General features: G+C 40.8%; 1 protein-coding gene and 1 pseudogene across 1 annotated transcript; one reads left to right on the top strand and one right to left on the bottom strand.

Annotated features, from left to right (window-relative positions):
• Positions 1-2,393: 2,393 nt before the first annotated feature.
• LOC118842194 lies at positions 2,394-10,108 on the bottom strand (annotated as a pseudogene).
• Positions 10,109-11,442: 1,334 nt separating this feature from the next.
• LOC118842193 (olfactory receptor 1N2-like) lies at positions 11,443-12,390 on the top strand. Its single transcript, XM_036749799.1, has one exon. The coding sequence runs from the start codon at positions 11,446-11,448 to the stop codon at positions 12,388-12,390; it is 945 nt and encodes a 314-aa protein (XP_036605694.1). The 5' UTR covers positions 11,443-11,445.
• The last annotated feature ends 285 nt before the right edge of the window (positions 12,391-12,675 follow it).

Raw genomic sequence — 12,675 nt, 5'->3', positions numbered from 1 at the left:
TCAATTTCTCCTTAAATAATGACTCTTTTTTCTTGCAGAGGCCAAATTCTCCCTATTCTAAAACAAACAAAAATTTTATTTAAGCTCTTTCAGCTACCATCTTTTCTTCCTTTCACAAACTCCAAGGATCATCCTTTGCTTCTATTTGCTTTGTTCACCCTTTTGCAAGCTGACTTTTGACCTCATTACTCTACTGGAATTACTCTCTCCAAGGTTCTCATTGATCTCTCAATTGACAAGACCATGACCTTTACTCAGTCTACATCCCTTTTTGACTTCTCAGCAACATTTAACTCTGTTCAAGAGTAGAGACACCATCTCCTCTTAGACAATTTCTCTTCCCTGAGTTTTAATAAATCAGCTTTCTCCTAGTTCTTCTTTCTGATTGCTCCTTCTTAATCTCCTTTGTTTAATTACTTAAGTCATACTCCACACATGTGGCTGTACTGTATGACCACAATCAACACAAAGAAAACACAGGTTCTCTACTGGGCATCACCACATCATCCATAGATGGAACCATTGGTTACAGCAAATGGAGAAACTTTGAATACTGTGGACAAGTTCACTTAACCTTGGCAGTATACTTTCCAGGGATGTTCACATTGCCAGAGCAAGCTCGTGTTTGGGAGGCTCCAAAGGAAAGTGTGGTAGAGAAGAGGTATTAGACTGCCCACCAAAGTGAAAGACTACAGGACCATTGTGCTGACTTCATTGTGGTATGCCTGTGAAACAGTGGTGTTAAAAAATGTTTTAGGAGCAGCTGGGTGGCACAGTGAGTAGAGCACTGGCCTAGGGAGTCAGGAGAACTTGAGTTCAAATCCAACCTTAGATACTTGACACACTCCCTAGTTGTGTGACCTTGGGCAAGTCATTTAACCTCAACTGTCCTGCCTTCCACCCCCCTCCCAAAATACAAAAAACCCCTCACAAAAATGTTTGACAGACATAGTTTCTGAGTTATTTATTCATTCTATTAATAAAGTCATTTCATTATCAATAAATGGTCACTTGTGTGTCTCTCTCACACCAAAGACCATCATGGTAGTGGGCTCACATTTTATATACACTTCAGACAATAGGTTTTCTTGAGGGATGGCAATCAACTCTGACTGGATAATCTAATATGATGTGACCTATACTAAAATGAAGGTCTTGGGGTACTTGACCGTTGTCACTGAAATCTTGGACAAAGAGACATTAATTTCCATATCACTGTCTGATCAAAGACAGTGAGCAGGAATGCACCCATTTGCCCAAATTTAGAATTTCTTTTACTGTCTTTTTAGATCTTGACCTGGGCAAATCTCTTTTTTTTCCATTTGTAGATAAATTTCCTTTTATTTCCATGCTCATTCATGACATACATTCGAATGAGTTCACGCAGATAAGAAACTCATACTCAACAGTATAACTTGCTCTTAACTGGCATGAATGACATTTCATACTAGTGACCAAAGGAAAAAGTGGCTAAGTTGGGAGCCGATGGGTGTAAATGATTACTCTACACCACAGAGTAGCCATTAATTTTTATAAAATTCCTAATTGATAACCCCAGTAAGGGAAGAACCATTTATGACCTTCTCCCTCAAATCAATATAGTAAAACAAAAAAGCATTTTTGCATTTCCCTACACTGGAGCCAGATTTACCAGATACATTTCCAGTTGCTACCAGCCATGATGAGTAGGCAGAGAGACAAGGCAAATGCAAATAGCAGATGTTCAAGGGCTACACGTTGGGTCATTAGTATATTCCCAAACTAAAACTAGCCCTTAAGGAAAGCACTGCCTTCTTTGAAGAGGTGGGGGACTATAGGTGAGGAACACTGCATATATTGCCAATCTAAGCTGATATATTGTTTTGCATTGTTGAGTTGCTCTTTTTTAGTTAATGTCACAAGGCACAGCTTGTAAGGCAGGGAAGGGATAGATTCAGAAGTGAAGGAAATATAAAAACACAAGATCTCAATAAAAGTTTTTTAAAAGAATTAGCACAATTTTGCTCTTACCAGTAAAACCACCCATACAACACAATACTTAATGAAGACAAACAAAAGTTTGACACAATTCAAAAGGAAAAATGGTCTTGGCTATCACCATGTATTCATCATGTTTTAATACAGGAAGGAGAAGTGAACAATCTGTGGGAGAGCTATGAGAGAAAATTCTCCTTTAGCAAAAAGTCAGTGATATACCTGTATAAGGAAATTAGTTCAAAGTAAGACACTAAAACTTTTAAAAAATATTTTTCTAAAACAATGCATGGTTCTTCCTCCACTTTAAGAAAGAAGATGCCAAAAGAAGCAGAGAAGTGTACATGCCCCCAAATCTTCATTTCAGTACTAGCTTTAGAGAAAGTAGAGTCAGGTAGACCAAGTTTCCGTGGAGAGGCTCAGTACCAAATAAGATTTTCTGGGTAAATCTGGTGCTTTTCAAAGACCACAAAGATGGAGGGATTGCTCATAATCCTCACACAGATGTTGTAGAAGATGTTGCTTTGACCTTCTTTGGGAGGAGGCCTCAGATAGGAGGAACTGCTCCTGGTAAACTCTCCCCCCAACACCTGGGCCAAGAACATGGGCTGGGAGTTCAGGTAAGACTGACTGTAGTGGTGAAAATAAGCAGCATCTTGGACAAAGTAGTTCCTTTGCCATAGCTAGTATCATGAAGACCAGAGATCCTCCAAGCAAAATTCTGATGGCAGATGGCGTTGACATACTCAGGCCAACCACCATGAAACAGAAAACTCTCATCTACTTCCTGCCCTCCATTACTCTTCTTCATCTGTACTTTCTACCACTGATACACTTCCCAGAGTGCTGGGTTCTGTATTCTCTCCATCTTACAAATGATATAGTTATGCATTGTATGACAAAACTGTTCTTGGACCTTCAGGTGCTCTCAGAGGAGGGGGAAATTGGGATTAGCCTACATCCCAGGTTGGGCAATGTAGACATATCCCAATGAGACGGAACAACCTTTGGGGCCTCTGCTTTGTCACCACAAGTATGCTTCATCTTCACATCCTCAGGAGAGACAATTTCGGTCTCCAACAAATGTTTCTGACAGTGTCAAAACGCAAGCTTTTCTGAGTCATGGCTACGAAACTCAACTCATACATGTGCTTTTGAAATGAGAACTGCAGGATAGGTGACTCCTGACTTAAGTAGGCCTTCTCCATGTTACTCTGATAATGTCAGCCACATGGAGGTTAGCACCCTTTAGGCCATACTCCTGCCACAAATTACTATCAGTTTTCTCATACCGAAGCCACGCGGTCATGAGGATGAAGTGAGGAGGCTTGAGAACAGAAGAGGCCATGGAGAGGCATTGAGCTTTGTTATGGGCACAAGTCATATAATTAGTTTATGAAGCTGATCCCAGAGCTCCATGCAACCCTAGTAAGAATCTGGCTTTTACTGGGATCACAGTATGCTTTTTCAATCTTCTCCATTTCTTCCAAATCCTTCCATGTGTTCCAATCAAGGAACTACCATCTATACAACAAATGAAAATGGACTTTTAAACACTTATCTTTAAAGCTACAAGCCTTCTGATTGTGGTGCGAGCAGATCTGATAGTTCTCTTCACTGCTTTTAGGGGCCATGGGTACAGAGTCACTACTATATCTACTTTCTATTTCAGGTGTTGTTGAGCTTCCATTTTTGATGTCAAAAGCATTTCTATAAATGCAAGGCAACCTTTTAATGATAGTGGCATTAAGCCCCTACTTTCTCAACTTCTCCTGACATGTTGGATCAGAGGCATGGGACCTCTTGCAACTGCTGCCAAACTTGCAGTTCCCCTGCAAGTAGTACTGGCAAAGGTGGAGTTTGGCACAAGTATTTTTAAGGGTACAAGAACCATGTTGCCCATCTCTTTCATTATAGTGTGATATCTGGCAAGAGCGTAGAATCATTCTGAAGCAAAAGCTGACTTAATTCGTTCGAGTTTAGGTCACTAATTCCATGGCTTTTCAAGACATTCGTGTTGTGCGTAGAATCAATGTGCTGGCTATATTTACATTGTTTCCCAGACGTCAAGAATTGCACTTTCAGTAGAGGAAAAATGTGCAGAGGTGCAGCTGCCCTCAAATCCCACAGCAAGAGGTCAAGTGCACCTGGCACCGTCTGGCGCTGGTGGTGGACTGCCCCGAGCTGCCACTGCCTCTGCCCTTGCCTTCCCCTCCCCAGCACTAAGCACCCCAGGGGCCTGTTGGCCCTTGCTGATGCCACTTGGGAGGTACTGGGTCAGCTCAACAGCTCCAGGTGGCCCTGGCCGACCACAGGTCCTTAGTGACCTGGTTGGCAAGGGCTGCCTGGGCTATGACCAGCCCCCCTTAGCCCCACTTGCTTGGCCCATGGGGAATTCCCAGGGGAGGCCCAAGCGCGCCCCAGCCCACCTCCCTCAGCCTTTCTGGGTAAATCTTTAAGAGATTTCTCACATTGGTTTCAGGATGAGGAAGTAGAAAAAGGAGAAAAAAAAACCTTGTTCCTAATACAAAAATTATTTGTTAAATATAAGAGAGAAATATTCATTTCTCAAAAACCCTGGACAATATATACTAGCACCATGCCAGAAAACTGAATTGCTTCCATTTGAATTGTATTAGGAAGATTCTGAAGATCACCTGACAAAATGAGGTACTAAACACTTATGTCCTTTCTTGAGCTAAACTGCCAAACATTCAAACTCTACTGCAGAGAGCACAACTCAGATTGGCCAGACACATTGTTGGAATGTTAAACATACCTTGGCCTAAAAGACTATTTTATGGAGAACTCACACAAAGCAGGTAGTCACATGATGGTCAGAAAAAGTGATACAAAGACACTCTCAAATTCTCTCTGAAGAACTTTGGAATTGATGGTATGACATCAGAGATACTGGCAAAGGTGTGCCCACATCAAAGAAGGCGTTGTGGTCTATGAGCAAAGCAGAATTTCAGCAAGTCAAAAGAAAAGTGAGATGTAGAAATTTAGAGACAGTCACTACTGAAAAGTTCATATGAACTATTTGTGCCTGACCTGCGGTAGACCCTTCCTAGCTCATATTGGTCTGATCAGCCACAGTTGGACACACTGTACCTTGGTTTCAACAGAGTGCCGAAATTTTGGTCCTCTTCTAGAACAAAGGATCACAACCAACCAACTATATGACTAGATTCTGGGCCCTCTTCTTTATCTACACTGTCTCTATCTGATTTCACTAACTCATGCATTCAATTATCATTCTTATGCAGATAACTCTCATAAACCTAGTCCTCATCTCTCTCCTGAGTTCCAGTCTTGTATCAGTGACTGCTTATTGGACATTCCCAGAAGGATCTCAAACATTGCCATAGACACCTCCAGTCATAGAACTGAATATCTTTCTTTTCCCCCAAAAAAATTGTTTTCTGAATTCCCTATTTAATAATAATAATAATAATAGCTACCATTTATGCAGTGCTTTAATATTGGAAAAGTTCCAAAAAAAGAATAAAGTTTGACAAGTGCTACATATGTGGGTATAATCACATTGCATTTTTCTTTTATAAAACGTTTATTTTTTCCCAAACAAGCATTTTCAAAAATGAATCTCTTTCTCCCATTACCCCTACAAATTAGTAAATTTTTTAAAAATGAAAAAATAAAGACCTAAGTACATAGCTGCAACAGTCAGCAACACACATTAGCCATGTCTGAAAACATATGCCTCTTTCACCATTTAAGTTCATCATCTCTTTGAAGCATTGTATTCCATTTCTAAATAGCTTTGATAGCAGCATGATGTAGTGGCAAGAACCTAAGAATTGGAGTCAGAGGACTTAGGAAGATGAATATGGTCTTCTGTGTGTATTGCAATTTCTTCTGCTCATACCATGTGTCTGTACCACCATTCCTGAAGAACTAAAGTTGTGGGCTTAAATGAAAGACAATGGAGAGGTGCATGGGTGGTGTGGACAAATGGCAACTCTTTTCAAATAAATTTCACAGAAAGAGGGGCATATGTCAGAGGAGAGATGTAAAACCTGAAAAGGAGATGAAATATTGTGAAAAAACGAAGGGCTATCCCATGTGTTCCACTAGTACTCATGCAATGTAGAGAGATATAAAGGAAGCGCCTTAGCATATTGGGTGCGCCTACTGTGGAGGACTTGTGAAAAGACTTGGACAAGTAGAACAAGCTAGTGAGTTGTAATCTGCCCCATTGGAGGAAGTACTTACATTAGTACAATCATGGATCATCAAAGAATGTATTATTATTATTATTATTACAATGATGAGAATGGTGGTGATGATTGCAAGTGGGAAAAAAGCTGGAGAGAGCAAATTTATCATATCAAACTCATCAAGCTCAGGTATTTTAAAAATTTTTATATTTCCTTGTTTTCAAAATACATGTGAAAATGATTTTTAACAAAGGCCACCACATATGAAAATAAGAGATAGCTTGGTACACCCAGAGGGAGTATTGAGCAATTGTCCAGGTACCACCTGAAAGTCAGCATTCACCGTATTGCCATCATTAATCTTCTCTGTACGTAGTTAGTATGTTACCACTACTGCCCCATCATAGCTTCAAAATAAGAATGTACCACTAGTGTGGTGGCCTCTGTTCTCCACCTATTCCTCACCATCTTTAATATCATAGAAACATAGAAGTCCAAGACTGTAAGGGGCCTCAGAGGTCAGTTAGTACAATCCCTGCCTTAAAAAAGGAATCTCCTCTAGAACACCCATGACAAGCAGACTCTTCTTGGACACCTCTAGTGATGAGGAAAGGGGGTTAAAGTTGATGTTGAACAACTCTTATTATTAGGAAATGATTCCTTATGTTGAAACCAGATCTAATTCCGTTTGACTTTCTCTCTTTGATCTTAGTTCTGACCTTAGGAGCCAGCCAAGCAGAAAGAATCTAACCCTTCATCCAACTGCTAGTTCTACTGGTGTTTGAAGGAAGTAATCTTGGTCTCTGCCCCAAGTCTTCTCTTCTTCAAATTACTCAGTCCCAGTTATTAGATAATAGAAAAAACAGAACGATCTCAAGGAACCTTAGAGGCCATCTAGTCCAACCCTACCATGTCACAGGTGAGAAAACTGAGACCCAGTGAGGTGAGTTGACTTGGCCAAGATCACACAGAGGAATGCATATGATTTCAGAGTTGGAAAGAACAATAGAGATCCAGTGTTTTGTTTTGTTTTTCATTTTAAATAAGAGGAAACCAAACACAGAGCAAATGTAACAGATCTGGGATTTAAACCCAGGTTCTTTGCTTCCTAATTTATCAGTTTGCATTATACAAGGCTTCTTTGTATAGGCTAGTTTCTAGTCTCCCAGAATCCTGGTCTCCTGCCACTGAACTCACTCTAGCTTGTCACTGCTCCTCTTAAAATGAAGAATTATGAAATCCCTACATAGTGAAGTAGCTGAGATCTTGCCCTCATTCGTCCCTTTGTGCTGCTAAACAGCTTCACTGGCCAAGGTCACTTAGTCAATATCATGGAAGCATGAGATTTAGAGGTTGAAGGAATGTTAGAGATCATCATGTCCAATCCCTTCATTTTAGAGAGGAGTAAATTAAAGCTCAGAGAAGTCTTTCCCTTGTGCTTGAACACAGGCCACAGAGGAGCTCCTCTGGAGCCCAAGAAAATACTTCACTCCAACCTTGCCCCTCCCCAAAAGGGAATCAGGTGAAAGATTGCACTTGCATTGTCTAAGAGTCCCTTGGGATCCAACCAGGGCTAGCTGGAGCTGAGGATGAAGAATTACCGCTTTGTCCTTAATGAGGAGTTTAGAGGATTGTGCTCCAAGGAGACATTATAATCCAGAGAGACATTCCTAATTTGCACTATGCTGTGACCCAGGGTCTGCTCCAAAAGGAAGCCTCTGCGTCCATATTCCAGACCCACAGCTCATCTCCTATGTGGCTGCACAAGAGATTCCCTGGGTCTTCATTTTGAGTTTACCATTATCTAGAGGAGAGACATGGAAGTGACTGAAGTGGTCCCTTCTGTCAGAGCTCATGCAGACCATCCAGGTAAGTGATGAGTGAGGTTGGAAGGATGGTATAAGTTCAAAGATACATGCAGATCTTTATCCCTTTTTCCATCCAGACAGTTAAGGGTGGAAAAGGGGCATTGGAAACAGGCTCATTTGCACACTGAGATTTCTATCCCTCCTTCCCACTAGTAAAACCACAGACAAGCAACCTCTTAAGGTTACTGTGAGAAATGTCTCTCAGGCCATCCAACCATTCCCCGTTGGTAGTATCTAGGTTAAAGAGACCACTGAAGAGACTAGAGACTAAGAACCCTAAGTCCCTTTGTCTCCTTCCAGCGTGTTCCTTCTGGCTATTATACCATTCCATTATTTCTTCTCCCCTTCAAAGGAGGTAAAAATCCTAAAGATCTCTGTGTAATGGGATCATAGTAGCATTGGTCAAGGAGACAGGGCAAAAACTCAGGGAAAGTCCAATGGAAAGGGGAAAAGCTGGACACAAAATAGAGGAATTGAAAAAATAATAGGGTGAAAAAGATGGGAAAATTGCATCCTTATTTTCACTAGCCTTTATTTGAAATTTTACACTTCTTTCTATTATGACTGTAACAAAAATAATTCTTAGAAGTGATCCATATGTGTCTTCAGACTGTCAAAGGGGTGCATGATACAAAAAAGGCAAGAACTCTTTAGATAGACAGATAGATAGATAGACAGACAAAGAGACAGAGAGACAGACACAGACAGGCAGACAGAAAGATAGAGGATAGATAGATAGATAGATAAATAGATAGATAGATAGATAGATAGATTCATAGATACAGTCAAGGGTGTGATTAAACCAGATTGTACAGTGTTGTGAGAGCCAATTTTTAAATTTTCAGTGTGAGCATTGACATCTCAGAAATGTTACTAAACATGGTTTGATTTATTGTTTTGTTGATTATCTATAATCAAGAATGTGATGGAGAAAAGGTTAATAATATAAGTTAAACTTAGAAATGTGTCTTATATGCATTTTTTTCAGAGAACTGTTTGTTAAACATTTACTGGAACATTGCTGGATATAGGCCTCCCCTAACATATGGGGACATGCCCTTAAAATGTGTTTGAAAGAAAAAACAACATAGTCCTATAGAACTGGAAGAGACTTTTTCCATTTCCTCATTCTACAGATGAGTAACTTCAGGCACAGAGAAATTGACAGTTCCTGCATAAGAACTGATCCATAGAGTCACCAATAAGTGGGGGGAGCCAGACTCAAAGTCAGATTGGCCTTCTCACTGTTAGTCCAATGAATCTTTCCAGTCTGCCATTTTCTGTCCTTTCAGAGTCTATAATTTTATCCTTATTTCAATACTTTAGCAATTCATGGATCTGTGATTTCCTCATTGTGAGTACTCCCTCTCTTGATGCTGACTGTATCTCCATCTCCCTTAGTAGAAGGTCTCTGTGAGCTGCTACAGAAAAAAACAAAACCACACTCTTCATCCTTGGGCAGCCTTTTGTTGATAATACTCTAGCTCATATCATGATGAGGCTGGTCCTCAAACAACAGAGGATCCAGTGGTGAGTTTATTACCCAAAGCTTCACTAGTTTGACCAAGTACTCCCAAAGTTTATGCCCTGCTGGTGCAAGTTTCTAAAGTCCAAGTTCACACATCATAATGAAGAAGCAAAGGACAATTTTAAAGCAAGTACAGCATAAATATTAGTCTCCACAACCCCATTTTGGACAGAGTATTAATAGACCATAGACCTTTAGACCTGAAAGAGACTTTCCAAGTCATCTAGTACCACTCATTCATTTTACCAATTAGGAAGCTGTGGTCAAAAAGGTTAAGTGACTTACCTAAAAATCACTGAGCTAATGTCAATGGAACTGGAAATCAAGTCTTATGATTTGAAACCCATGGTATTTCGAGTACATAGCCCTTATCTATAGACGGGGAAGAGGTTAACATAGATGTATTGCTCATTTGTTCTTCCCTACCACTTAACATCATTCCCTGAGTGGCACCTCACTCAGTTTTAAAGCTTAGAAGCCCCACTAGTATGAGAGATCAACCACACCTGTCTCCTTTTCTGGCCCTTGATTCCACAGAACCCTGTACCTTTGAGCATGGCCTACCAGAATGAAATGGATCCTCAACAAGGTCCAGAGTGCAACACTTTTGGGGAATTCAGGGTGAGAAATTTTCTCCTATAACATACTCCCAAGAAGTTTTTTTCCAACCTCAGAATTGCAGAGGATGAAGAGCAAATTGAATTGTTTTGTGATTAATTCCCCCCTCTAAGGAATTCAGAAGATGGATAAACTGAAATCTGCCTCTCTTACCTTGTAACACCAACAGTGGGGGCATCTCAATTAGAATCCCCAGGGGCATGCATGTGTGCACGTACACACACATGCACACATGTACATACATGCGTGTGCACACACATACTCGTGTACACTAGCAGGGAAGCTACAGCTGCTTCTTTTGCTGTTATTGCTTAATTAGGCCTAAGCTATACTTCCATTATATTGTAAGTACCTTTTAAAAATAATTTTTAAATTATTTTTTTCTAATTAATAAGAATTAATTTTCTATCTCTCCCATCTCTCCCCTTGAACAAAAGAGCAAAACTCTTGTAGTAATTTTAATGTCCAAATTTAGGCTACACTCGGGTTTTATGATCAGAATAACTACCTTAGAATAGTGTGTTAATTCATCACAACAATCCCAGAAGTCAGCAGAGCAAGCATATTCATAATGTATCAATGAGGAAGCTGAGGCCCAGAGAGGTAAGGAGATTTGTCCGGGGTCACATATCCAGGATCCTGAGTCTTGAATACAAACTGTCTACAGTAGATGTGGGGTGGCAGAGAATGGCCTATATTTGTACCAATTAGACAATAATCTATTCCTGACCTGGTAAGGCTAATTCATTAAACATTCTCCATCAGTTAGGTCCCATTCCAAGTACTACTCCCTCTTGAAAGCCCCTCCCAGCCTTCACTGATCCCTTCTTTCTCTGAGCAACCCCATTTAGATTCATCAAGAAACCTAGCACTTGGTTAAAAACAGTACTAAATTGTTCACTGAATAATCGAGTATATTAGTCTCAACTCCTCTAATTTTAATAATAGCTCATATTTCTAGAGTGTTTTACTCACAAAAACTTTGAAGTTTAGAGTACAGGTTTGGAACCCCATTTCATAGATGAGGAAACTGTGTCACAGAGAGAAGCAGCTTTTCCCTGATCACACCACTAGGAGTTGACTTGGCTAAGGTTCATACCCAGCTCTTCAGACTCTAGGTTGAAAGTTCTCTTTATTAAGTCAACCTTTTATCCAGGACAGAGATCAAGCCTCCTTCTCTTAACCAAAGACTATAGCATAAGACTAGGCGTAATGAGGGAACTCAGTAAGAATTGACTTATAGGGTATTTTCATTTTCACAGACAATGGGAGACACATGGGACAGGAAAATAGAACAAGCATCTTTGAATTTATCCTCTTGGGACTTTCTGAACGACCAGATCAGCAGGGACTGTTTTTTGGGCTTTTTCTGGTCATGTACCTGATCACCGTGGTGGGGAACCTTCTCATCATACTAGCCATTAGCTCAGACCCCCACCTCCAAAGCCCTATGTATTTCTTTTTAGCCAACCTGTCCTTTGCAGACATCTGTTTTGTATCAGCTTCTATCCCCAAGATGCTGGTGAACATTGAGTCCCAGCATCAGACCATCTCTTATGTTGGATGTATCACCCAGCTATATTTCCTTCTTGTATTTGGGGATTTGGACAACCTCCTCCTTGCTGCAATGGCCTATGACCGCTATGTGGCTATCTGCCGTCCCCTTCACTATGCCACAGTCATGAGCCCCAAGCACTGTGTGCTGATGGTGATTGTGTGCTGGACTCTGACCAATATTCCTGCCCTGACACACTGCATTCTGCTGGCTCACCTGGACTTCTGTACCCATCATGCCATCCCCCACTTCTTCTGTGATATTAGTCCCCTGCTAAAGTTGGCATGCTCAGATGTTCACTTAAATGAATTGATGGTAATCATCATGGGAGCAATATTCCTCATTGTTCCCCTTGCCCTCATTGTCCTCTCCTATGCCCGCATCACCTCTGCTATCCTTGGTTTCTCTTCTCCTGAAGGTAGATGGAAAGCTTTCTCAACCTGTGGGTCCCACCTCACTGTCGTCTTACTCTTCTATGGTTCCTTAGTGGGTGTGTATGTATTTCCATCATCAAGCTACTCTGTTCAAAGGAAAAGTGCAGCTGCTGTCCTCTACATGGTGGTGACCCCCATGATGAACCCATTCATCTATAGCCTGAGGAACAAAGACATGAAAGGGGCACTAGGGAGGCTTCTTGGCAATGGGAAAACTCTCTCCTCTCCATAACAGCAATGGCTGCTCCTGATGCTGTATTGGTAATTAAGGTGGGACTGTTTTTCTACTGTTTTCTCTTTTGAGAATGCTAAAGTAATCAAGTACCTTTGATGATGCTGGCCTTTTTTCTTTGATTAAATCAGGAGTCCCCGATGACCTGCTTACCTCAAGGGAAAGCCTAGTTCACATAGGCTTGAGTCGCATGTTTGTGACGCCTGAAGAATCGTCACATGGTTTTGAGTCTCATGGTTGTGATGCTCTTTGACCCTGAACAGGGTATATAAACTCAGAGGTTAG

Source organism: Trichosurus vulpecula, chromosome 3, assembly GCF_011100635.1.
Source record: "Trichosurus vulpecula isolate mTriVul1 chromosome 3, mTriVul1.pri, whole genome shotgun sequence".
Classification (NCBI taxonomy): Eukaryota; Metazoa; Chordata; class Mammalia; order Diprotodontia; family Phalangeridae; genus Trichosurus; species Trichosurus vulpecula.
This window is presented reverse-complemented; position numbering and strand designations above follow the sequence as displayed.

Excerpts from the sequence above, each read along its gene's own strand:
- LOC118842193 (XM_036749799.1), top strand. The coding sequence starts at position 11,446 with ATGGGACAGGAAAATAGAACAAGCATCTTTGAATTTATCCTCTTGGGA.